Source organism: Melospiza georgiana, chromosome 3 (assembly GCF_028018845.1).
Source record: "Melospiza georgiana isolate bMelGeo1 chromosome 3, bMelGeo1.pri, whole genome shotgun sequence".
Taxonomy (NCBI): Eukaryota; Metazoa; Chordata; class Aves; order Passeriformes; family Passerellidae; genus Melospiza; species Melospiza georgiana.
Window position 1 is genome coordinate 37,296,518 of NC_080432.1, and position 25,253 is coordinate 37,321,770.

General features: G+C 38.9%; 1 protein-coding gene across 3 annotated transcripts in view; it reads left to right on the top strand.

The window, feature by feature from the left end:
• EML4 (EMAP like 4) overlaps positions 1–25,253 on the top strand; it is a 144,953-nt gene that overhangs the window by 60,132 nt on the left and 59,568 nt on the right. For 2 of the 3 annotated variants that reach the window (XM_058019748.1, XM_058019749.1), the window contains exon 1: positions 16,725–17,457. In XM_058019748.1, the coding sequence (XP_057875731.1) occupies positions 17,064–17,457 (394 nt within the window). In that variant the 5' untranslated portion in view covers positions 16,725–17,063. Of the gene's footprint in view, positions 1–16,724; positions 17,458–25,253 lie in introns of those variants that run through there. The other variant, XM_058019750.1, reaches the window with a different exon arrangement.

Below are 25,253 nucleotides of genomic sequence, written 5' to 3' on the forward strand. Positions count from 1 at the left end.
GGCTGCTTCCTCGTCTCCCTTTGTTTTTACCGGTGTCATAGTAAAAACGAAATATTTCGGTGCATATCTCCTTTCTTTAGACAGCTGCTCTCAACAACTCAACTCTCTTGAGTGCGAATCAGGTAACTAATTGTAGCACTCTGACAGTAGCTACCAAAACTATGGTTTTGAAAAGACCAACCAACCAAATAACCGTAACCAAGAAATCCTATCAGAGATAAAGCGTGTTCCTCTTGTACACCTCTTGTCTGTTTCCCTGCGAGTGAGGCAGACATCGGCGAGCACCCGTTCTTTGTTTGCTGATTCATGCCGTGCGATCCGGATACAACCGCAGCATCTTGCCTGTGAAACTTGCGGCCGAAAACACGGTGGTCCACAGAAAAGTTTTCTTAAAAATAAAAACAAATGAGTGCCTAATGCATAGATTTCTATGGGCATTTAGTGTAGGAAAGGAATGACCTTGCGTGTACTTTGTTAAAGTGAGCGATGTGCACTGTACTTCATCTGCTTCAGAATTCAAAGCATTTGGTTTAGAATTCAAGATGTTGCAACTCTCAAGAAAGAGGGGAGGGTAAATTGGAAATGTTAACATTTTAAGTGCTTCGTGTGATTTTTTTTTTTTTTTTTGCAGTCTTGAAGAGATTTTTACTGTAGAGAAGAAAAGCTAATGTTTAGCTGTTTGTCTTCAGAACAAAATTCAAAAGAACAGCATATTTTATGGCTATAGCTTGGGGTTTTGTTACCAATATGTAGAGGTTTATGTGACCAACATTTCCACTGACTTTAATGGCTTTTAACTGGGGTTTCTGTGATTGTCTGTACAAGATGTAATAGTGTCTCAAACTTCAGCTTGAGGCGTATCTTGAAGTTCCAAAGTGAGTGGGACATTATGGGCTTACTTACCTTTGAGTTTTGTATAGAAATTCAACAAAATAAGATGCAAGAAATGCATTCTTTTCTGAATGCACATGTTCTATTTTAATTTTTTTCTGTGCCTTAAGAAATTATTTTTTCTAAAATCTTGATAAAAGACTGAGCATTTTGCTGGATAACAACTGGCATTTGTAATTAAAAGAAAATGTGGCTTTGGATATTCTTAGCAGGCTAGTGCGTTTTGTTGATTTAAAACTTGATTCCTACTTGTACACTTAAACTTATTATGCCTTTATATCCAATGACCTGTATACCAAGTTTTCCAATGACTGTATTTTGGGTTGTGTGTAGAGTGCTAAGAAACTGGTATGATGGAGAATCAACAAGTGCTTTGTTCCTGTGAAATTTCTAACTTCAGCCTTGAGGGCTTTTAGCAAATTTGCACTGGTAACAAGTATGGAAACGCCTGAGATTAAGTTATAGAAAGTATCTTTTTTTTCTTCTTTTTGTTGGGCTAGACATGCTCGTTCTTGCTTTGTTTAATGGAGCTTAAGGTTTTATGCTGACAGGAGAGTAGGGTCAGGGTTTTGCATATAATTTTTTTAAATAAGTATCCTATAGTGACATGCTTTTCCATAGGAGCTTTGCTACCTTTAATTGTGATTTTTTTTTTTGTGCACTGGTGTCATTGTACATACCTCTCATTGCTCATTTCTTGCCAAAGCTATAAGTTAATTCCTAATTCAGCAGTAAAGAACTAGCACTTCCTTTTAATATATAGGGTACAAGTGCTGATAGGCAGCTTAATCAAATTTTTTTAAAACTTGTCTAGTGTCAGTAGGAAAGATTTTTTTTTTCTAATTAGCCTTTTATAATTAAAGCTAAGGCAAAGATATGTCCCTTAGGGAGAGGATAGCTATCAGATTGGATATGGGCTGGAATTTGTGTCAGACAATATACAGATCAGGATAGAAATTTTCAGTTTGACCAAGGGGAATATTTACCTGCAAACAAATGTCCAGTTGGCATGCTTCTAGATTAAATATTTCTCTCCAGTGGCACTTGACAATGAAATTGGTATTTATATAGGGGGGAAAAAAACAAACAAACTCCAACATCCTAGTATTTTTAAGCTTGCTGCTTTCAGACTCTTGATTTGTATGCATTTGTCTTTAATGTTAAGACTAGTGGAGAGTGTGCTTAGGGTTTTTTCAGAGTGGGGGTGGCCAGTTGCTGGAGGCATTGATGGCAAAGGTGGGGTTCTGTCTGTGGCTCTGCAGGGTTTCTCCAGGGTGACGCTGAGTCTGCCCTGGGCTTTGGCTGTCACTGTGCTGTGGAGGGCACCTCGGCTGGCAGTGGCTTTGCCACCTGCCTCGCTGGCAGGCAGTGACAGTGGCTGGCACATACTGCTGTTCTGCTGCCTTGCTTCCCTGCACAGGTGCTGGTGCAAAAGTATTTAATTTGTATTAGTGTCTGACATAAGGGACTGTGCTGTAAGCATTTGGGTGTTGCAAGAGCCTTTTTCTTTCTGGTGCATGCAGGGCTATGTGTACACAACATAAAATTTCAAATACTGTAGAGGTCAGGAGGGGTTTTCATCTCACACTATTTAGAAGCCCAGTACCTTGCCTCAATAAAGGTCTCATTTCTTTAACGTCATAGTTACCTTTTAAAACTGGAGTGTCATTTTTGGGTAAGGTTTTTCTGTTTTGCCAGTTAAGATCTCTAGCTGGCTCCCAGCAGTTCTAGGAACATGTATTAGTCATCAGAAGGGGGTTGAGGGGATAATAGTGACTTGTGCAGGGTAGTGGTAAGTGGTTTTTAGCAGTTGCAGAAAGTAATTGCAAGTTGAAGTAACTGCAAGCCACGCTTGGAAGTTGCTGAAGTATCGGAATTGGTGAAATGTCAGAGGTGGAGTTGACGCAGCAAACTTGTCATTAAAGGTCAGCTAGAAAGGTTCTGACTGCAAGCACTTTCTCAGCAGCAAGTCTTTGCTCTCAAGTTTTGAGTAATGCCCCGATCAAAGAAGTATCTTTATGAACGCTACATCACACCCCTGCTTGGCACAGAGAAGTGAGTTCAGCAGGAAAGAGGTGGCATTGGAAACTTCCCTCTTGCAGCAGGCTTCTTCAACCTGCTCCTTCTTCAACCTGCTCCTTCTGCACAGAGCCAGAGCAGCTTTGAGAGCAGAACTTGCAAAGAAATAGGGGGAAAGTGCTGGACATGCAGCTCCTGCCCTGTGAGCAGGGAAGAAGGAATAACCAGACATGACAGCCATTAGTCACAGCTCTTCATTGCATGGTGAGAAGATACCCTTGTGCATCTAAAAACAGGATTTAGACATGTCTTCCCGCTTTGCTCTACCCTTCCAGCACCTTTTTTGTTCTTTGTATGTTGTAAAAATGCATGAATTTGTTGGGGTTTGCCCTAGTTTGCCTGTGAAGCTCTTCAGAAGCATTTAAAACCATGGGAATATCCACAGTCTAATTTCTGATACCTGTGAAGTGCATCAAAGGGAGTGTTCACTTCCATGAGAACCTGGTTTAACTCTTCAGCTTTTTGCATGATTTGGCTTATTTGGTAAATAAATGCCACGATGTCTTGATCATTAAGGTATTTTTTGAGATTGCTTTTCTTAGATGATAGAAGTGAAAAAATCAGAGCTGCAGGTGTCACCCTGAGTGGTTTGCACTGATGGTGTGCAGTTTCTGTGCTGGGATTATGTTGTGTGTGTCATGGCAGGGGTTTGGTGGGAGCTGGCCAGTGAGCTGATCCAACAGGAAACTAACTGGGGTGCAAAAAGTTTTCTATCGGGTAGCCACCAAAAATTATGTCCTGAAGCAGATACTGGGGCAGAAAAAACAGCCTGATCCTTCAAGGAACATCACCCCTTTTAACAGCAGCCCACAGTTTGACTGGCTTAAGAGCAAGTGAAACCAAGCCCAAGACAGTAGTATACTACAGACTGAATCAATATTAAAATTAGGACAATTTGTTGTTATGTCTTTTGATTTGATCTTAATGTATGGAAACAAACTCGGTGTCTTCCAGTGTTTCTGCTTGCTTTCAGCTTCAGAGTCTTGAATGATTATTTATGAACAACATTGACCTGAAGAAAATATCTAATGGCTTTCACTGAAGAAATCTGTTTGCCCATCTTTACAATATTCTATGCATTTTTGCAATCAAGGAAACCTTTAGGCCTGTAATGACATGAAAAGCTGCTGAGAAGAAAAAGAAATTTGACAAACTTTTTTCTTTAAAGGATGCAGTTCAAACTTTAAAAAATATCACTCTGTACTATAAATAATTCTAACTGTTTTGTTAGAATTTTGTTCAGTGGGGGCAGAGCTGTGCTCCTGGTCCTGCTGTGGCAGGGTCACTTGTCCTCTCCACCTTTCTGGGAGTGTTCCCCAGCTCCCCCAGAGGTACATGTTGCATGTCAGGGAGCTCTGGCATGAGAACTTTGTCCTGTGCAACTTGCAGGCTGCAAGAATGGTCACACCTGCTTAGTGTGGGCTTGCACAGGAGCTGCAGAGGGCTCAGTGAAGGCAGAGACTTGGAGCATGTTGACACAGTGGGTTAGTAAATGTGGATTAGTAGGTTAAACAAGCTGGCATTTAGTCTTGAGTAAGAGCAGTGTGCTTGAGTAGTTACAGCATGGAAGCTGAGATGCTGTTAACTCTCTGTTGGGCTCACTCCCTGCTGATTTATTTGGCCATACCCCATGTTGCAACCCAAAAGAACATATTTTGTTAAAATTAAAATAAAAGTTGTCAAATGAGATTATGGCAAAAGTTACGAGATGCTGAAAAGAAATAAAATAATTTTGTTTCTGTTTGTGTATTCTGTTGTGGTGGGAGGAATATTTTTCATGCATGAAGGATCCTGGTATTTTGGTTGGCAGTATTATGTGGAAATAGTATCCTCCTGGATGGCTCTTTTTTATGTATAAATAGCTGAATTAGCATAGCTAATGCTTAGTAAGTGTACGTGGAATTAATCAGTCCTAAAACATAAGCATTAGTGGAATGAACTAGATAATTCAGTGGTTTAAGATAATAGCTGCTTTCAGAGTAACTATTATCTTTTTGGCTTTAGATTGTTCCCCGCACAGTTATCAAACAAATACAAATCTCCAGGGTTTAAAAAGGAGAATGAAACTGAATTGCAAACACTGGAGACCTACAATATGTAGTTTTTTCCAGAGTACTTTTCACGATGAGTTGGAGCGTATTAGTAAAAAATCTGTAAACTGTATTTCTGTTCAGGGTTCAGGCAGGCCTAACCTAGCATAGCTGTTTCTGATGTGTTACAAAAAGCTGGAAGTGTTACCCAGTGATAACCAGAGAAGAGCTTTGGCATGGATCTGCAAGGCGCTGACAGCTGATGTGGCAGAGGCTCTCTGGTCGTGTTAGTGCCCGTGTACTTTTGCAGAAAAACCTGATTTTTTTTTCCCTTAAATTATGTCTTTTAGCAAATAAAAATTCCTCTTTCTGAGGTGGCTTTGATTGTTATCAGTTCTTGATTGATTAATGTCTTTATTTTGAGGAAGAAGAAGGTAAGTGGGGAAAAGTGCAACTTGCAATTTGTGACACTACTGTTACTTAGCCCCAACCATATTCAAGTCTTGTTTTCCAGTCAAGTATTTGTAGCACTTGCAATATTTGTAGTACTGGGCATATCCATGATCAGTCACTATTGCTATTCACAGGGCTATGTTTCTTTACCTAAAAACTGTTACTTTGTACCAAATAGTAGGAAAAGAAACCTGAAGGTTTTTTTATGCTTCAGAGACCCCATCACTGTAGGAAGATCAGATAAGTAATCTGTTTATGATGCAAAATGTGATGTATTTAAGCAACTTTGATAGATATATCCCTTTTCAGTGTTCCAAATTTGGTAAACATTCCACACAGAAGTGTGCTTTCCTACAGGGTCCTTTGAGAAGAAAGGAAAAAGCATCCTTATGGAAAGGCATTTTTCCTCCTAAGCAAATACCATGCACACATGCATGTGATTTATCAACAGTGACTTTGATAGTTCAATTTTGTGTAGGACTTCTACATAAAATATCTTCAAGGTGAAATTTTAGAAGGTCTTAGCCTGCCTATGCCAACCAAAGTGTTCTGCTCATTGATTGATTTTTCTCTGGGAAGTTGTAGCATCATGTAACACTGTTAGCCAGTGTTTGTGCTTGCTTTGCTTCAGTTCTGAAATCTGCTTTGTGGTTTGGCCTAAATAAAGGTGACACCTAATTCCTCCCTTTTCTGGGGAGTTTTCCATTTTAGGTGTGATAGTGCCAGGATTAGCAACTGAAATTATGTTTGAAACTGGCTTCAGTTTTATGTATTCATTTCTGCAGAAGTGGCCTAACTGCAGCTTTATAAAATATGTGTGCAGTGATGTCTGACAGAGATGTCTGCCATGCTGTTCAAGAGTTCTTCCCTGTCATGAATTAAATCTCTTTCATTTCACAATTACCTCATTTGTTTATGGGGCATTTGTGGGGACTTGTTGATAGTGTCCTTGCTAAGGAGAGTGCAGCAACACTTGGTGACAGGTCTGCAGTCTGAATTGTCTGAAAGAGTATCTTTGTAAAATAACAAATGTTAATATTGATGTTTCTACAGCTCTTGAGAAGCAGTGTGTTGCAGGACAGTCTCCTGTCAGGCAGCAGCAGCCACTGCAGCAGGAAAGGTGTGAGCAATGCTTTCCACCCACACCTTGTTTACAGCTGTTACTTCACCAGGGCTGTTTAACTGCCAACACAACAAAACAAAAGACCTTAGCTAAAGAGCCAGTCAGTTTAATTGTATTTATGCTCAGTCCCCATTTTTGAGGGTGGCTGATGAATTTCACCTGCATAGATACTCCTTATTGTTCTCTGGCTTGTGTTTTCTGCATATAATGTGCAGATATTCCATTTATTTCTCACTAGTTCCTCCTGTGTAGTAACCCTATTGGAGACTGTGACTAATGTGTGATGAGTAGTTGTAGGTACCACCTTCCAGGTTGGCTGTGTGGGAGCCATGTGCTCTATCCTTGAAATCAAGCAGATAGCTTAACTGTGTCTGTAGTATGGCTGGTCTTTATGGAGGTGGGTTAGTTCTTTTCTATGCAAAAAAAAAAAAAAAAACAAAAACCCAACCAAACCAAACTGCTGTGGATTTGGTTCCACCTGGAATAAATATGAGCTGTTGTAGAAATGTTCCTCTAATACCAAAGCTGCAAGCAGCTGCAGAAGCTGTGGAAGCTTCTTGGTGGAGGTAAACAAAAGCAGGATTTTGATTGCTGCTGTTGCAAGTGCTGTGTTGGATCAAGTTTGTGATTAGAGAGCTTTAGTCTCACATACCTAAGAGAGAGTGGATTTTTAAAAATATCAAAACCAAGCCTTGTGTCTGTTCTTGCTTACGTGACAGAGGGGAGGTAGAATGGCTGTGAGATGGTATCCCCTGCATCAGGGGAGGGTAACATTTGTGTTGCAGAGCTGGGATAAGGGTGCCTTCTGCAGGAGATGCTGCCCAGGGAGATGGATGGAGCATGACAGCCGTGCAAGCACAACCAGCTGCTCCTGCCCTGCTGCAGCAGAATGAACACTCCCACCTGGAGAACTGGAATGAACGCTCCCACCTGGAGTACTGGAATGAACGCTCCCACCTGGAGTACTGGAATGAACACTCCCACCTGGAGTACTGGCATGAACGCTCCCACTAGAAGGCTTGTCTCTTAGAGGCTATTTTTTTTGTCAAGGGAGAGAGCAGATTGTCATCCTTAGGTTTTGGATAAGAAGATGCAAAGAGGGACAGTAGCTCTTCAAGGTCACTTCAGCTTGGAGTGAAGTTCACAGTTGGTGTTTTACTGAATGGGCTCTGGTATGGGGAGGTAATAAAGCAGCGGCCACATAGGGCTGTGAGTAAATGGAAGGAATTCCTGTACCTGAAATACCAGAGAACTAAGATAAGGCAGCAGTTGGTGAGTCTGTTTCAGAGCAGGTTTTCCCTTTATCTGAGTCCTGTGACTTGGCGCGATAAGAGCTGTGAAATAGCGCTGTGTGCGCCAGCGCTGGTGCCTCCCCCTGCTCAGGGGTAAGCACGTTTCTGCTGAGCACAGAAATGCTCAGATCCTGCTTTTTCCAGCAGTACTGAAAGGGAAGGCTTTCCCTGCAGGGTAGATGAGTGTTTTGGGAGAAGGAGGTCTGTATTTCTTTGGGAAAGGAAATTGATACTACAGGCCAGGTTTCTGTTTTTCTTGATGGAGTTTTGCATAGTGGCACTTAGGATAGATTGGCTTAGAATAGCACAGAATGAGATCAAAGAAACGGTTTGTAGAGTGGTATTTTTGATGTTGCAAATTAGATATTTATGAGTCCTGGGGGAAGGAAATGCCCAATGAAGCAGCCAGTACAAAATTTAAGAAACGTTCCAACACTTATTTACAGGGATAATGTCTAACTTGATTTCTAGATAACAGAAACTAGAGATTATTAATTTGTGTGCCAGGATTTGAGATTAGTAGAATTTTGTAAGTAAACATTGCATGGTACAAGATAAAATGTATCCATAAAAGAAGAGGCTATTTTGCTTTGCCTGATGTTATCTCACTTAATGATTTCAGTGCTTTTCTGTTTTGCTGCTGAAATGGTACTCTAGAATTGATGAGATTATAGCAATCTTAGAGTAGAAACTTCTTTCCTCTAGGGCAAAAATGTTCTTGTTAAAAGCATACCACAAACAAAGACCCGGCTAAGTTAGTTGGCCAAATAAACAATAAATATTTAAGATATTGGAAGATTGCCATAAGTGTCAGATTGAAAGTATGTTGGTACTACTGAATTCAGATTCTTTGCAGCAGAGGAGATGTGCTGCCAGTAATGGGGAATGTTGGACTTCGCCTGTGTTGTTGCAATCTAAAGATTGAATGTTTTGCAAACTTGGATTTATTCACGTGTTACTAGAAAAGTTTATGTTTTGGAAATAGAACTTGGATAATCAAAGGTAAGCTGTATGAATTGGGGCCTAAATTCTGAAAAAAATATTTCTAAGTACATAGACATTTCTTTGAGCATGAATTAGCACCATCACTCTGGCAAGAGCAGTTAAAAAATAAGTGGTACTGCATGGAAAGAGGGGTGCAGAGACCGATGGAGAATCTGAGATTACTTTGAGTGCTCTTTTTTCTCTCTTTTTCCCTCCTTCCTCTCTCCCCCTTTCCATTTACAAGCCTCCTCACCAACTTGCACGCCTGCCATATAACTGCTGGTACCTGTCTGTGCAAATGAGTTTGCACAGTACTCCAGGAAAACCCATGTTTCAGATGGTCCCGTGTTTCTCTGTGCATTCACTGGGCTTTGTGATGTTTTGGATAGCAGTGCTTTGGTCTGAGCCTGACTGTGGTTATCGTCATTCATGGTGTATGGCAGATCAGTGACAGTTAATGCTGCCATCTTTTTGTAGATTTGGGCATGAAATACATAAAGTTAAAGAAGAGTGTTCCAAGTGGGAAGTCAGGCTGAACTTACTAGTCAGAATTAGGGTTGTCCTTCAAAACTATATTGAAACCATATAGGTAGTAAGATGCATGGAGGAAGTCATAGTCTCTTCCAAGTTAGAACTCTGAAAAGGTGATTCTTCCTATAAAAGCAGTTGGTTGGTATTTTGAGTTAACTTTCTTTTCTTTGTGCGTCTTTCTCTTATTTTTATGGGAAGGCTCTTAATCTTGCTCCTTGAGAAATTGCATGCATTTAAGTGCTGACCTTGCTACAGCACTTAGGGTACAGCCCACTAGTGTTAATTAGCCTTTCGGCAGTGTAGGATGATGAATTTCATTTCATTTAGCAGATGAAGAGTGTCGTTAAAAAGAGATTAAGGTCAAAAGCCTCTGCTAATTACCTCATTTTATAATTAAGTAGTCGCCTAATTTGAAATTAGAAAAGCTTGTTTGTCAAAGTGCATAGGAAGGACTGCCCTGTACATGTCAAAGCCTGGTTGCTCCTGGTGGGTTTACCTGTGAGAGCCGAGCACTTTTCCACACTGAGGTCTTTTGGGTTAGGCACAGCCTGGAGGCTCCTCTGCGATGAGGCTTTGGGAGTGCAGGAGAGATGCTTTCCTGTTCTTGGTGTCTGTCCTGCTGTGGCCACCCTGGAGCCCCAGGCAGTGGCTGGCTTTGTCTCTGTCCTGCAGAGCTAAAGCCTGTTGAGTTTCTCCTTAGGGTGGCTTGGGTGCCATCTGCTTTTGGTGCAGAGAGCTCAGTGGTGGCCGAGCCCTTGGTGAAGAGGTAGACTTTTTCAAGATGTGGAACCTCTTAAGCACAGGAAAAGTTGTTTTCTTAGAAAATTTTAGCTAGATCAGCTTGGGCATTAGGGAGGATGGGGATTAATTTACATAATTTCTTGCTCGCTTAATTTGTCGCTTTTAAATTAGCATTTTAGAATGGAAGTGTTCTAACACTTCTTGGACAATATGAAATATTTCCAGTGTAGGAATACTAATCTATGTAGTGTTAATGCATGTGTAACTTGCAGTAGAGCAGTTTATTGCAGCTGTCTCTGGTTTCTGTGTGAATTTCCAAGCCTCTGTATTAGAAAAGATGCCCCCTGCCCCTCTCCTTACTTTGACATGGAAATGGGGCAACACCAAATATTGATAGGAGCTTGGGGTGGCTGGGATAGCTGCTGGGCCATTTATATGGGGGGATCCCAAGTGGGTGCCCATATAAATAGCCCAGCAGAATCCACAGTGGATTCTGTCTATGGGGTGTAGAGGTCACTGGCTTGTAGCAGAAGCAGTATTTTGGAAGAGGAAGGGCTTGTCTTGCAGGTTCAGGGCCAAGCATTGGAGAGCAATATCAGGAGCATGAGGAGGCAAGCAATGTTAGGGGAAGAAAAGTACTTAAAAACCACAAGGTTTTTTAAGCAGTGGGTGGGGAAAACCCCATGAATGGTCTTACTCTTGAGATGCATCTCAATGGAGGTGGAGCTGATAGGAAGTTGGGGAAAGATATGAGGCAGTGCCTGCATAATTATCTGCCTCTTCAAGTAATCAAATGGATACCTGTGTCAAATATGAGAAATGTCTGTAAGTGTTTGTTCTGGTTTTACAGTCTGCCCATCAAAGCTAGTATCAGCAAGGATGAAATGTAAAATTTTTGTGCCCAGTAAATTATACAGTTACTGGAAACTTGGGCAAGCAGACACTCATGCTGATCAAATATGGTATGGGTGGGGCTATGCCCTGTGAATCTCATGCTGATGTATTTCTAGATTATCTGTATTAAAACTGATTGTTTGCAGCAGTAGATACACAAGAGATACACAAGCTTATTACAAAAATATTTGTATTTTCTGTAATTTGTGGTTATTATTGAGTTATTTTTTGTCAGGATGTTTTTGTGTCATCTTTTTATCTTTTTCCTTCCTTTGCTTTTTCATGTCAGAAAAATAAAAATATACGAAAGCCTATGTGCACAAATCTGTGTAGCTTATACAAATAGAGCTACTTATTGTTAGATATGAAGTGGTAAATTTTTTTATTATTATTAATTACTTGTTGGGGATAAATTAGCTGGGTGTATGAGACATTAAAAAAATTCTCATGAGCTGTGCAAGGAAGACGGTCTTGACGTGATGGTCCTCGTGCAACATCAATCCTGAGCCAATGAGTGGAGTGTGTTCTTGACACGTGTTCATTCAAGACAATGTGTTCTTCCTGAAAACCTGAAGAAATGTCTTTGAAGAAGACAAATTTAAGGTTTAGCTAGTGTTGGAAATGTTAATATACTGCGCTGTCTACAATGACTTACCTGTACCTATCTCAGAATGTCTGCATTGTTAGTCTAAAAAGAAAATAAAGAATTTATGCTTTTGTCACCAGTAACAAGTGTGAGATCAAGCAGTGCATTGGTTTTAATTTGGTGTAGGAAAACTGGAAGGTTAGGGAAAAGAATGAAAAACTAGCAAAGGAAGCCAAAGGTGTGAGGGGATTGAGAGAGTTAAAGGCCAGAGTCTTGCACTTCCAGGAGGGGAGAGCTGGGGAGAACTTCCCACTCCACTTCCATGCCATAAGCGCTAGGTTCTAGGATAATGCAGTACTTTTGGGTTGTGGGGGAGCTCTTTACATCCTCTGTGTTCATGTTGTGTGCTTTAATTACTATTCTTGGATTCTTCCCATGACTCACATCCTTTACAAAACTGAGATAATTTGTGCATGTGCTGGCATTTGGAGGAGATACTGTGAGCAAAAGTATAGAGCCTTAATTCTGCTTTTTTTGTTGTTGCTAAAAATTCTGAATTACAGATATGGAACATGATTCTTGATCTTTGCACCTTGTATAAGGTACTCTTAAGACAGATGATCTGCAGAAAACTGCAGAGAGTTTTCTTTCTCATAATGTGTAGGAAAAATAAATTTGTCTGGTATCTCTCTGGAAATATAAGCCTCATCCAGAGTCAAATTTTTCAGTGCTCTTTAGAACAAAAATTGGAAGTTATACAAATACATACTTTCCCTCACACGTGAGTGGATCATGGTCCTCATGAGAAAAGGTTCCTTGCGGACAGTTATCTCTTGAAATTGTCAGCCAGATCTTTATACCAGTCCCAGTAATTTCTGTTCCTTTTCCCTAATAAAAGACTCTTACTACTCTGAGCAAAATACAGAAAATTATGTGGGTGCCTTAACAGCCAGGGGTTTAAAATTACCTGTGGTTTATGTGGCTTTATTGGATAAAACACAGGATTTTCCACCCTGTGATTTAAATTTCCATGGGCTGGAGTTTGTAGAATTTGTTTTTCTGAAATGCTGCTTACGTCTAAAATGAATTCCTTACTTAGATTTAGTCAAAGCTTGGAGGAATTGACTCAGAGAGGTGATAATGGATGCTCTGGATTTGTTGAGGGTGCCCAGAATAGATGGTTCCGAAGTAGGATTTTTTTTTTTCAAATGTAGCCAGTTCAACATTCTCCTAGGCAGCAAATGATGAAGGGTGATGCTGTTCGAATGCTGGTACCCTCACATGTCTGCTAGATGAAGTGTGATGAGTGATATGTGGTTTGGAAGGTTTGTTAAGTACCATGACTGTGTCCTGGATACTCCTTTTGGAGCTCCCGGCCCAGGCTGAGGGGCAGTTTGAATTGCTGCCTTGGTGGATCTGCTAGGAGGGGTTTGGTGCCTGTGGCTGAGGAGTCCCACACAGAGTCACCTGCTGTTCAGCGCTGTGGGAAATGAACCCTCATTTCTAGAGTCATCCCTGAGTCTCATGAGTACCAAATACAAGCATCCCATGGATATCCCTTCTTACTCCAAAAGTAAGGGAAGAATTGATAAATAGCTAAAAATAAAAAATCAAACTGTGACAAAGAACATCTTGTTTTAAAAGTTGTTGTACTGTATGGTTGTACTAACATGTTTTTACTGTCATTGAGTGCCAGTACTCTTACCTTAAACCAGTTTTTAAGACTGAAAAACTCTGGATTCACATCTATGTGGGTGTCTCCTCACTATTACCAGTGAGCACTGTAGATGTTGCTTTTTGTCCACACTGGATCTTGTTCCCAGCATGTTCCTTGAAGGCATAAATCATCAACAGCTTAGAAAACACAACCAGCACATCAGAAATTGTGATGCTTGGTTATAATCAGAATAACCAGATAACTAAAAAGGTATTTTTAAAATGAATCAAATTAATTAATCACTAGTTGACTGCACTTACAAATTATTTGCTCTATTTGCCTAACTGGTTTCCCTTTTAAAATAAATTTCTCTCTGGTTTAATAAAAGAAGAGCAGCTTATGGAAGGCTTGGATAGATGCGTGTCTATGTCAGCACAAGGGAAAGGACAGATGTTCAGTAGTGGGAGAAGAGGAAGGGAGGAGATGGAATTTTGCTTCCCATTGACTGACTTTGTTCTTGCATAAGAGCTGTTTCCTCTCTGAAGGAGGAGGGCATGTCCTTGAAGGAAGGGTTTTTTTTCTTGCTTGAACTTCTTTTGAAGTAGTTCTGTAGATTATAAAATATGTTTTAAATGAAGGAGTAGTCTGGAAGATACTTTGAAAACGTCTGTGAAGAAAAGGTGTAATTGTGCAGATTTGTCAGAATGATCTCATGGATTCCAGCTTTGTTTACTTATAGGGCATCTTCTTTTAAGATAATCCCTGTTGACTTACTTTTCAAGACACTGCCAAGAAGGGCATGTTGGAATTCAGTTGAATGTTTGCTGTAATGGGTGAGATATTTGGATTGGGAATTATTAGTTTTAATTCTCTAATGGTTGCCAGGGTAATACATGCTTGTCATCACTTGAAACAGATGCTACTTCTGTAGAATGATAAAGAGCAATGAAATGTCTTCCAAGTGTGCCACTGTATTCTTTGATCAACCAAATTAGTCTTGATTTCCCAGTGATATCCCTGCCCTCCAGCTTCTTTCAGTGTCACCTGTGCCCTCTCTGCAATGCAGAGCAGCCGCTGGTGGTTTGGAGCCTCCCGTTGTACAAGAGGACACATTGCTTTGCCTGGTTTGGAATCAGCTGGATGGCTTAACCTTCTTGGCTTGCTCCTCATGTCCCATTTCCATTTCTGACAAGCTGTTGGGTTGAAGTTGAGTTTGAGGGTCCTTCTGCCTGTGTGTGCCAAAGCTTGAGCTCCCCGAGGAGAACATTGGTCAGCTCCTCTGCTGTCTCACCGGAGGAGTGGAGGAGGTCAGAGCATTGCAGCTCACCCTCACAGGGCACTTGTTCTTCAGAGTTCTAGTTAGTGACATGACTGTGCCTCTGTTCTTCAGAGTTAGTTAGTGACATGACTGTGCCTTTGGGAGCTGCAGCAGCCAGCTAATGTGGCTGCAGCACCCCAATTTTGGGGTGCTGGGGTTCAACAGCAACAGTCTGCTCAATGTTAGTAGTTTATGGGAAATAAAGGTGTCCAGGGATGTGCAGAGCATTTGCTTCTGTACTCATCAGAGAGACTGATCAGCAGTGGAGCCTTTCCTGGTTTGGTAATTACGCTTGTTTGGACTCTACACAGGGAGCAGAGTAATATTTGGCTCCTAAAATGATGATTTGACATAGCTACTTATTCCTTTTACAAGTGTTTTATAGTGATCTGCTGTATATTTATGCAGCCTGGGAACATATCCATAATTTATCCATTATAATGGATAATATCTATTAATTGAAGACATTGGCCAACAAAAGAAGCAAAAAAAAATTAAACTGGGAGGAGTTTCCCCCCTTTTTTTTCCCCCTCCTCTTTTTTTAAGGAAATGTCAAACTGCTTTTTTCTGTTTGGACTGCTACTCAGTCTAAGAGAAGTTAAAATGTTTATAATATTTTGAAAATAATTGTTCTCTGGAGTGTTCATTCTGTCTGGTCCACTGCAGCTAATACTTGCAGGACAGTAGAAATATGAATTATATGGTATTATAAGTCCATTTGCTTTCCTGAATTAAAAGCTTTTCTTCATGGATTAATGTACATTTACCTTGGTTCCTTTTTGTATGCCACATAGGTGTGGATGCATGTAGGAACTTTTCCCAGCTTCTTAAAACTGATGGGAGTTTGTTTTGAACATGAGGGTTTTATTAAAAGAATCTTACACAGCCCTTCCCAACCTGGGGTAGGTGTCACAGGTCTGGGTTTGTAAAGTCCTGCTGAGAAAGCATTGTATGTGCTGGGCTGTGGGGTTATTAAAATCAATTTTCTGTGTGTAGGGAGGTACAGTTATGGATGGTGGGGTTAAAGGTCTTTTTGTTGAGTACTAATCTGTTGTCTCTGGGTCTTGATTTGATTATATACCTTATTAATTAATTAATTCCCTTGCAGTTCTTTTCATCATGAATGAATATAGTACTAACCATGAAGTGTACGCTTCTGCTTTTGCATTAACCAAATAGTGAACTAAAAATATATGCAAAACTATGATTTAGAGGCTGGATTATTATTGTAACCTGAAGTGTTCCTTTCAGTTCAATAATAATTTTGGATACATTTAATTACTAAAGGGTTTTTAGGGTTTTTTTACTAATTAATTGTAGGAATTCTGTTTGTATTGTGAAAGTATTAATTATGGTGCTTTATTTTGGTTGGCTCAATTCTTGGTCGTTCAGTAGTGAGAATCGTCTTTTAATGGAGTGGAAGTTGGCATTAAACTCCTTAATCTTTTCCATAGTGAATTGGAGGAATTTGGCTCAGTACTTCTTTTGTTTACATGTATTTTGGAAGTGCTCCTACTCAAGTATTTCAAAGATCAAGACTTTTTTAGGGGAAATCAAACTATTAGGATTGTGGCTTATATTAAATTTTTTCTCCTACATATGTCTTCCTAAGATTAATGAAAAATAAAGTTTAGATTTAATAGAATCAAAGTAATAATACCAGCTATTTACCTTTACATTTAAATTTGCTGTATTTATTTTGTAGACTATGAACTCAGGTGAGCTGTATAAGTGAATTTTTGTTAAGCTATATTAGAAGTTCCTTACTGAGTTTTTAGGAAGGCTTAAACAGAATGGGTAAGGAATTCAGTACCTTATGACTGAGCAGCATATTCTTTTACAGATTTTTTTTTTAAGTGATTGGCCTGTGATTTATTAGAACAGCCAAATACAGAAATCTGTTATGTGTCATTTTGGCTTGGCAGAAATAATGCAAAGAACTGTCAAAGGCAAAGAGTAAGCAGAAGCTGTAATTTCCTTTTTATCACTGAAAAATAGATTTGGCTGGGTTAGGCCTTCAATGCTAATATATTTTTGGAACCTTTTTGTAGTGCATTTATTTTCTCTTCACTTCAGGCCAAGTGTTACAAGGTTGTGTGTTTTTTGGCACATCCATGGTGGTGATGTGAGAAAAATAAAGAGAAGGAATCGAAATTAAGAAGTCTGATCCTAGACCATTTAAATTGAGATTGCCACTTGATGCAGTTAGGTCATTGTTAACAGTACTTGTATGTTCAACTGTGGATTTATTTTTTTTTTTAAACTTTGAAACTTGCTTTAATATTAAGAGTCATAGTTAAAATTCTTCAACAGTTCCACAAGAATGTGTTGCAGAATTTTATACATTTTTGGTTAATTTAGTTGGTTGTTTAAATAAGGTTAATTTCAGTCTTCCTTCTACTTGTAAGGATGTTTTTCACAGGAAGCACATTCTCTCTTGTGGTTTTAATAGGTCTACACTCTTTAAGCCTTCTGTCTTAGCTAATGATTTGGAATGATTTCTGTCTTGAAGCACTAATTCGATGTTTGCCGTTAAATCAGTTCCTTATTTGCCTGAACTTGTTTGGTAGAATGTCTTCAGTATTTCAGAAGGATGGGACAGACATACTGGTTCTGTACATGTCTCTTTCTGTGGCTTTTAGGTCAGAACAAAGCATTTCAGTGCCTCTTTCTGCTCTGCTTTTGCCCTGCACAGATGACAGCATCTCGGCTGCCAGCACCTCCGATGTCCAGGACCGTCTCTCAGCCCTGGAGCTGAGAGTGCAGCAACAAGAGGATGAAATCACCGTGCTGAAAGCAGCCTTGGCTGATGTGCTGAGGCGTCTTGCTATCTCTGAAGACCATGTAGCTTCTGTGAGAAAATCAGCACCAAGCAAAGGTAAGCCCAAATTTGGTAAACTCTTCCTAGAGTCAGGCTGCGTTATCAAATCAGGATGTTCTCCATTGGTCGCTTGTTTTTCCCTTTACTGTCTCATTTGGGAAGGCCGATCTATTTTGAGCTGGAGGGGTTAGGTTTAGAATAGTGGCTTAAATATATACAGCCAAGAGATATCTGAAATATGCTTGGTAACATTTTTATGTTCTTGATACCCCTGAAAATTTTCCTTACTTCTTGTAAAAGGTTCCTGTTTTAATTTAATTATGGAACATTAACCTGCCACTGGAGGTTCTGGGGCTTATTTATGGACAGTTTTGAGTCTCAGCTTTGACTTTGCCTGGAAATTACTCACCTGAAAGGGCATATTAGAGATTATGTTTTCTCTTGCTCCTAAATGATTGCCACAACAAAAGCCAAAATACATTGCCACCAAATAAGAAGGCTTTCTGAATGTAGTTATTTTTTGTTCCAGTACAGAGATAACTTACCACCGGTAGATCTCATGTAAGAAATGACCATGTAGCAGCAATATCTCTTTTGGTTACTCACTAGTAACTTTTATATTGTAACACTGATATATGTAGGATTGTTTAAAAGTATAGAAACTAGATACTTTTTGCATTGATTTTTATAAGCTTCACCCCCATCCCCCATGGACATTTCATTTTGTGTTCTGGAGAAGTATTTGAATTGAGTTTTGAACTTACTCCAACTTAAAGTTGTGTATTTGAAGAGAATTATGTCTGTGTATGTTTCTGGCATATATCAGATTATATAAAAGATTAGATCATATTTTGAATAAATCGCGGTTTTAATCCACCATAATTGCATGTAACCACGTCATACCATGCAGCATAGAGATCTCTGGGATCAATCCCTGTGTGAGTCTTGCAGTGCACTAATTGCAGCAGTGCCAGTATAACACTGAAATGATACGATGCAGCCTCTGCTTGTTTGGGTGACCGCTTCATAGAGGCTGAAAATGCTGAAAGTTTGAATTATTTGAGATGTGACAGAAGGATCAAATTCCTTAATTAAGTGTTTTTGCAGTCTCTCTGCCAGATGGAAGGAAGTCATGATGCTTAATTGGCTTGGGCTCTGAATCCTGCCATTCTCTCTTGCCTGGTAAATGGTGGACTGCTGTCATCTCTGCTTATAAATGCAGCTTTTATCTACCCAGTGTACATGTCTGGTCTCATCAAGATTGAAGCTTCTTTTTACAACTCTTTTTAAATATAGCTTCAGTAGATATTTTTACTTAATCACTGCTGTCTGTTGTCCATTATGAGAAAGAGAAAATGTCCAAGTGTAAAACTGCGTGCACCATAGTGCTTTATTCTTCCTGTTTAAATGCAGAGGAGCTGGGATGTGCACAAACATGGCTAAAAACCTTTGTCTTGGAGCTGTCTAACACCCAGCAAACTTTGTGTACAGGCAGGGCAATCTTCCTGTGTTCTGCAAAATGCCTTGGGGCTATCTCCTTTCTTCGGGTCTTGGGACCATACTCAATTCTCTAGGTCCATTTGTTTGGTGAGAAATAAACTAATTCTTTGGGGGAGGCAGAGCAGAGGAAGGGTGGAATGTCTTCAGTTTGGTCATATTATATCTCTACAAATGAATGGCAGCAGCATGGAACTGTGAAGAAAGAGATGGGAACAGGGACAGATACGTCCATGTATGATCTAATTCGTTGGACTTAAATGAATTATGACTAATTGTCACTGTATTTAATTGGTGATGGATGTGTCCTCATTGTGTTCAATTACACAATATCACCAGACAACACATTAACTTCACTGTTAATCATGAAATCAGCTGTATATAGAATTCACAGAAGAAAATGCTTACATACAGAAACTGGAATTTTAAGAAACTAAAATTAGACTTGAAGCATAAACTTGGGATTAAAACAAGTTCATGCATTGCTTTTTGCAACACCCTAGGTTTACTTCTGATGTCTGTATTTTTAAATTTTTTCAATAGCCAAAAAACTCTTGAAATGTTTTAACAGAGATAAATGTGTAATTTCTTTGAATAAGTAGGATTAGAAGATGATCTGAATTGCCATTAAAAAATAATAGTCAAAGAAGTTACTGTTAGGTTTTCTTTAAAGTTTTATGCATGCATGTAACAGACTCTTACTAGTCAAGTCATGATTGCTGCAAAGGTAACTGTATTCCTCCAAAACTCATTTTGGTGTTTGTGATCCTGTCAAGAATCTGGATTTCTGCATTACAATAATTGCACTTCCATGTAAAATTTTATAGGTAAATTATCTTTCAAAATAAATGCTGAGGCTTTCAATCACATAAATATTTTTTTCTGCAGCAACCCTTAAATACATACTGACATAAATAGTGAGTAAAGAGAATAGATGTCTGTATGTCCTTCTGAATACATGGGGAGAGATGTGTTTAATCTGAAGTATGGCAACACAGTGAGGTAAATATTTTTAAAACAAACTGAACTCAACAAGAATAATAGTACCAGAAAACACCATCCTGAGTCTTTCCATCAAACAAAGGAGTTTCAATACAAGGTGATTACTAACCTAGTTTGAAGGGTGACTCTTCTACTTATTGCTGAAATGAGTTTTTTAAAACCTCTCCATTTTTTTACTTGTTGCCACCTCGGCGATGTCTTTGAAAATACATTTTTCATAAGCTAAAAATAAGTGTTGTGAGCAGACAGTGAATCACACTGAAAGGGACAAATCCATCCTGATAATTTTTCACTGATTTTTCTTATTCTGAAGTTGATGGCTCGACTTAGTGAAAAAAGCGGTCTCTCAATCCTTTGTGTAATTTGTCTGCATGGCACATCTGGCGATCTAATTCTGTTCCTAATTTCCTTTATTTTAGTGTGACAGATTGAAACAGTAGCTGAAGATAAAGTTTTTTGCATTATCCTTTAAATCGTTGTTTTTCTTTTTTCCCCTACATTTTTGTCACATGCATATTTTGAGCTTAGTCCGGTCTCCAGTGAAAAAATTAGTGTGATTTTTTTCATAGATTTTTATTTCTAACTCATGGGCTCTCAGTCAGGAGGCTGCTACCTAGGATCTTGTGTGTAAAGCTGTCTCAGAAATAAAAGGCTCTTCATTCAGGGATTTGTGAACTGTAGAAGATAAGATAAAGGGCAAAAATTTTTAGGCACCTTAGTGTCTCCTAGTAAAGCATGCAGTGGAGAGACTGTGTAAGGAAAATACCCCGGGTAGGGATTGCAGCAGGATTAGCACTTGTCTGTATTTCACAGTCAAAAGTGGGCTAGGAGTGTTTGCATGTAACTTCCTAATGCAAAGTTATTCTAAATTGAGCAAATCTTTTCAATATAAAAAGATTGTGATAGTGCTTCTCCATCTCTGCATGGAGCTAAGAATAACTACACAAAGGAGAAATTACCAGGTCCAAAGATAGTGTTGGGGGTTAGAAATGAGAAAAGGCTTGGTAAGGGATCCTGTCCCCAGCAGCTATGGGGCTTCTTAGGATCATAGTGTGGGGGTGAGTTTATGGGTTTCATTTATTTTCTTTCTCTCTTTCTTTTCTTTTTAAATAGATGGCTTGGTAAGAAGAATTTCTTTGGTGGGAAATTATTTGCATTTGGCAGCTCTGCACTCTGTTGCCACATGCCTCTGCTGTTGATGCATGATTGATGCTGTTAGCATTCACAAAAAGTTCCAAAAACAAAGATTACCTGGACACTGAAGAAAAGGAAAGCAGAAAGCAGTCTGGTACTTGTGGCTGCCAGCAAGATAGATTGGCTCCCAGCTGGTGCCTGGTAAAAGTATTAAAATCTTCCAGGGTGTCAAAATGTGTGTAACAGGAGAATTCATCCCTCAGGCTCTGGGTGTGCAGACAAGTTTGTGGCACACTATGGCACTAGTGAAATATCTCAGACTAATCATTTCACTGGAATATGAGCCTGAAAAAGTACATCTGATGTCTGCCTGTAGAGAAACAAAGAGTTCATGTCCTTTTTCTGGACTCAGAAGTAATGAGAAGACTTGACAAAGGTTTAAACCTTTGGAGGAATATTTCCTATTGCTTGGGCAGGAATTGATATTAAATAACTCATATGCAAATTCAGCTCACAAAGTGAAATTGGAATAGTGAATGGCAGTTTGCAGAGAGGGTTTCCCATGACAGTGAAGAGTGGCAAACTGAGAAGCATTTTATTTTACTTAAAGCAGTGGTCTTGGGGACCTGGAAAATCAGGTATGTACTGGAAATACAGTTGATAGGGGTATTTTTATTTTTTTTTCTTTGCTTTGTGCAGTGGGCTTTTATAAGAGGAGCCTATTGAGTTTTCCTTCTTTTCCTGCTCCCTTCTCTTGTATGAAATAGTATATGTATCTCATTGCACTCATGTAAGCAGAGTACTTCAGATGTAATTTTCACCTTATCTTAGTAATGGCTTCATTTCACTAACATTAAGTTATTTGGTTTTATGTTAACTTAAATTGGCTTTTCAGGTGTTGAGCAAGCTTCATTAATGAAAGCATAGGACAGATTTGAGATTTTTTAGTCCTTACACTATTCAATGAGCAGAGTTGTTCTAATAACTCATGACATATTTATGTTGTCTAATCAGTAAATGTTAAAGAAACAGAAAATAAAGTATACATAGGAAAATGCTTTATGGTAGTGGTGGGATATAGGTTCTTATCCAGAATATTAAAACTAGCCTGGCAAGCTTGTATGTGGGTCATTTTACTCATGGGGATAGTCTATTGAAGTCTGCAGGCTGCATGCTCACATAACAAATAATGATACTCTTGAGGTCTTAATGCATTTCCCAGGGATTGGTTTTAGTGCCATCTGTTCTTTCTGCATTTCTTACAATTTTTTCCTATCTTCTGCTCTGACTTACTGAATATTTTATTTTCTTTTGTTACACTTACCTTTCTGATGTTCTTCATATATTTTTCTTTATTTAAAAAATTTGGATCTAGAGGGCTGTAATGAACTAAGGGTCACTAACCAGCTAAACCAAGGTTAGGATGGAGGAGTGAAGAATGAAGTTCAGAGGGTTTTTTAAAGTTCTGTAACCTAATAATCTTGTTCATTGTAGAGGAATATTTTCAGTTGTGGTGATAAGTATCCTTATTCTTTTTCCATATGCTTCTTAGAGTTTTGGGTATGTTTTCTGCATCTGTGTACTTCCTTTAGAACAGTGTGAGCAAATTTCCTTGAGTGGTACTCTACTGTTCTCCATGATGCTTCTCGAACTAAGAATTGTAATGTTGGAAGAGTTCAGTGTTGTCACTAACTTTTCCAAATGAAAACTCCCTATTTATAACACTTGAGTGGCTTTTTCATCTCTTGTTTTCCAGAGTCTATCAAATTGTTTCAAATTACCATAGTTAAAATTTTATTTCCTCGGCTTAGAATTAGCCCATTTGGCAATTGGTTGAGCATGTAGATGGTGCCTCTGGGCAAGTATAGCAAAATAACATAGAAGGGAGAAGGAAAAGGGCTGTGTGATTTGAATAAGCAATTGGCCAAACTAGTCTTTCAGTTTCCTGTAGCATGTTTTAAAATGCCTGCCCAAAGAACAGAGAGGTGCCTCCCCTAACACCTGAAAAATTAGTTTTATATCCCTATGAGGATCATTTAAAGTTGGAAATATATGGGTTAAGTCACTATTTATAAAAATAAATAAATAAAATAAATATTAAATAAAAATAAATATTTAATTACCCTTAACATCTAAGTTAGTTTATCTCCCTACTAGGAGAGATAGCTGCCCTTGGAGCTCAAGTTGTTTATGCATTAGCTATGCACTATTGCTTATTAACATGCCTCTATTTGAATAGTTCTTTTCCTTTTAACAGGAGATGACAAATAATGCATGTTTAATAGCTGTCTGTTGAAATCTGTGAAATTGGGCTTCCATTAAAAAATATAAAAAGAGTGGGTTGGTTTTTTTTTTTAGCTAGTTGTAATTACTGTAATAAAGTTTCTTGAAACTTAACTATCTTAAAATTTGATTATTAAGCAAGATGAAGCAAACCCATAGTTAGAGAATGGAGCTATTTATCCTGACTTGTTCTGTTCATTATTTGAGACCTAATGTCTCGCCCTGACTTCTTTTCATGTGAGAGAAGAGGAGGACACTCTTTCAACCTAAGAAGTTTTAATCAAAATTTGACTCTTTGTATGTAAGCAAACAGAATGCTGAAGAAAATATTTCCCTCCCCTTCAGAATGCAGTAACTCTGTTGGAAAAGAGTTTTGGGGCTCCCAGGCTGTTTCTTTGCCAGCATCTACCATGGGCTGGGAGGCTTGACATCCTTTGAAAGCAGAGCCATGACTAGAATTAGCTGCTTTTATACAATTCATTGTAACTCCTTGAACCAAGTCTAGGATTTGTCATAATTTCTATTGATTTTGATGTTGTTCTATTAGGAAGGAAGTGCAGATAAAATCTTACGTTCTGCTATACTTATAATTATTTCTGTCTGGTTTTCCACAGCTCACTCTGTGGGCTCTCTGGAGATTTACACACACTGTACTCTTGTTTAGTAAGAGTACTAAATTGGTTTTCTGTCGTTCCAGGTAGAAAACCCCATGGCATGTAATATACTTATAATCTAGAAATCTTTGTCACGTTTTGCTGGAAGTCAAATAGTTTAAGATTGTTGAAGGATTTGATAGTCTATGCCTTAATGGAGAAAAAAGAAAAATCTTCCTTCAAAACATTACTAAGGTGTCATTTCTTGAGCTTTTTCTTCTAAATCCACTTGAATTAAGTGTCCAGAGAAGTAACTTAAATGTAGCTGCAGCTACTTATTTTAAATTGAAATTACCTGGAGAAGAGAAACAAGTGTTTGGTTTTTCCATGTAAGAAAGGCAGTTTCCCTGTCAGAATATTAGCAAATACGAAGATATTGAGAAAATTGTTTCAGGAAATGTATTTGATAACAGAATCAACTACGTTTTAATGTAAAATATTCTGAGTTTTGGGTTTGGGAAGAAAAGTGAATTACTAATTGATTCTCAGCTCCAGCGCCTTGTAAGTATGTTTGGAGGAAAAAGCTGTCATGTTATCACAGGACACACATTTTCAAACTTACCACGCTCAGCTTGGCTTCATTTTTTCCCGTTAGCTAATCAAGGCTGATAAAGAATTGGAAATAGATTTTTGGTTTATTGTAGTCTGTTTTTTCTAATCTTACTTATCTTTCATTCACACATTTGTATACTTGACAGATGTTAATAAAATGTTTCTTTTGAACTCTACAGATACTATTCTATGAAAATTATCAGAACAGAGATGAATCTGTCCCATAAAAGACATTTTTACCACTTTGATCTCTGACAATTTGTCTTTAATCCTGGTCACCATACACTGCCTTTCATTCTGCTTTCAGTTTACATCTGGCTTTTGTTCCAAACTAGCAGATAAAGCTAAGTGCTATTCAGTCTGAAATATTTCAGACTGCCTATGCTAGCAGGTGGTGAATGACATGATATTGGCAGAGGTGTGCAGCCCCGTGCTGGGACAGCTCAGTTGTTTGTGTATTGATCTGGAATTTCTGTTCTCCTGGCCACTTCATTATTTCCAGGTCTCTGAAGCAAAAGCACTTGGTTTTATGAAGGATTATCTCTGCCGTGGAGAAGGTTATAGTGTTTTTAATTTTTGACATCTTTTGACTGCAGAGATGCCCTGGTTAAAAGTCATTAAAGGAGGTGTGTGGTTTGGACTGGTGGGTCAGCTTCCTTGGACTTCTGACCCAGCTGGGAAGATCCCCCTTGTGTGTCTCTGTCAGTAGCCAGGTTTCACTGCCTGGGATGT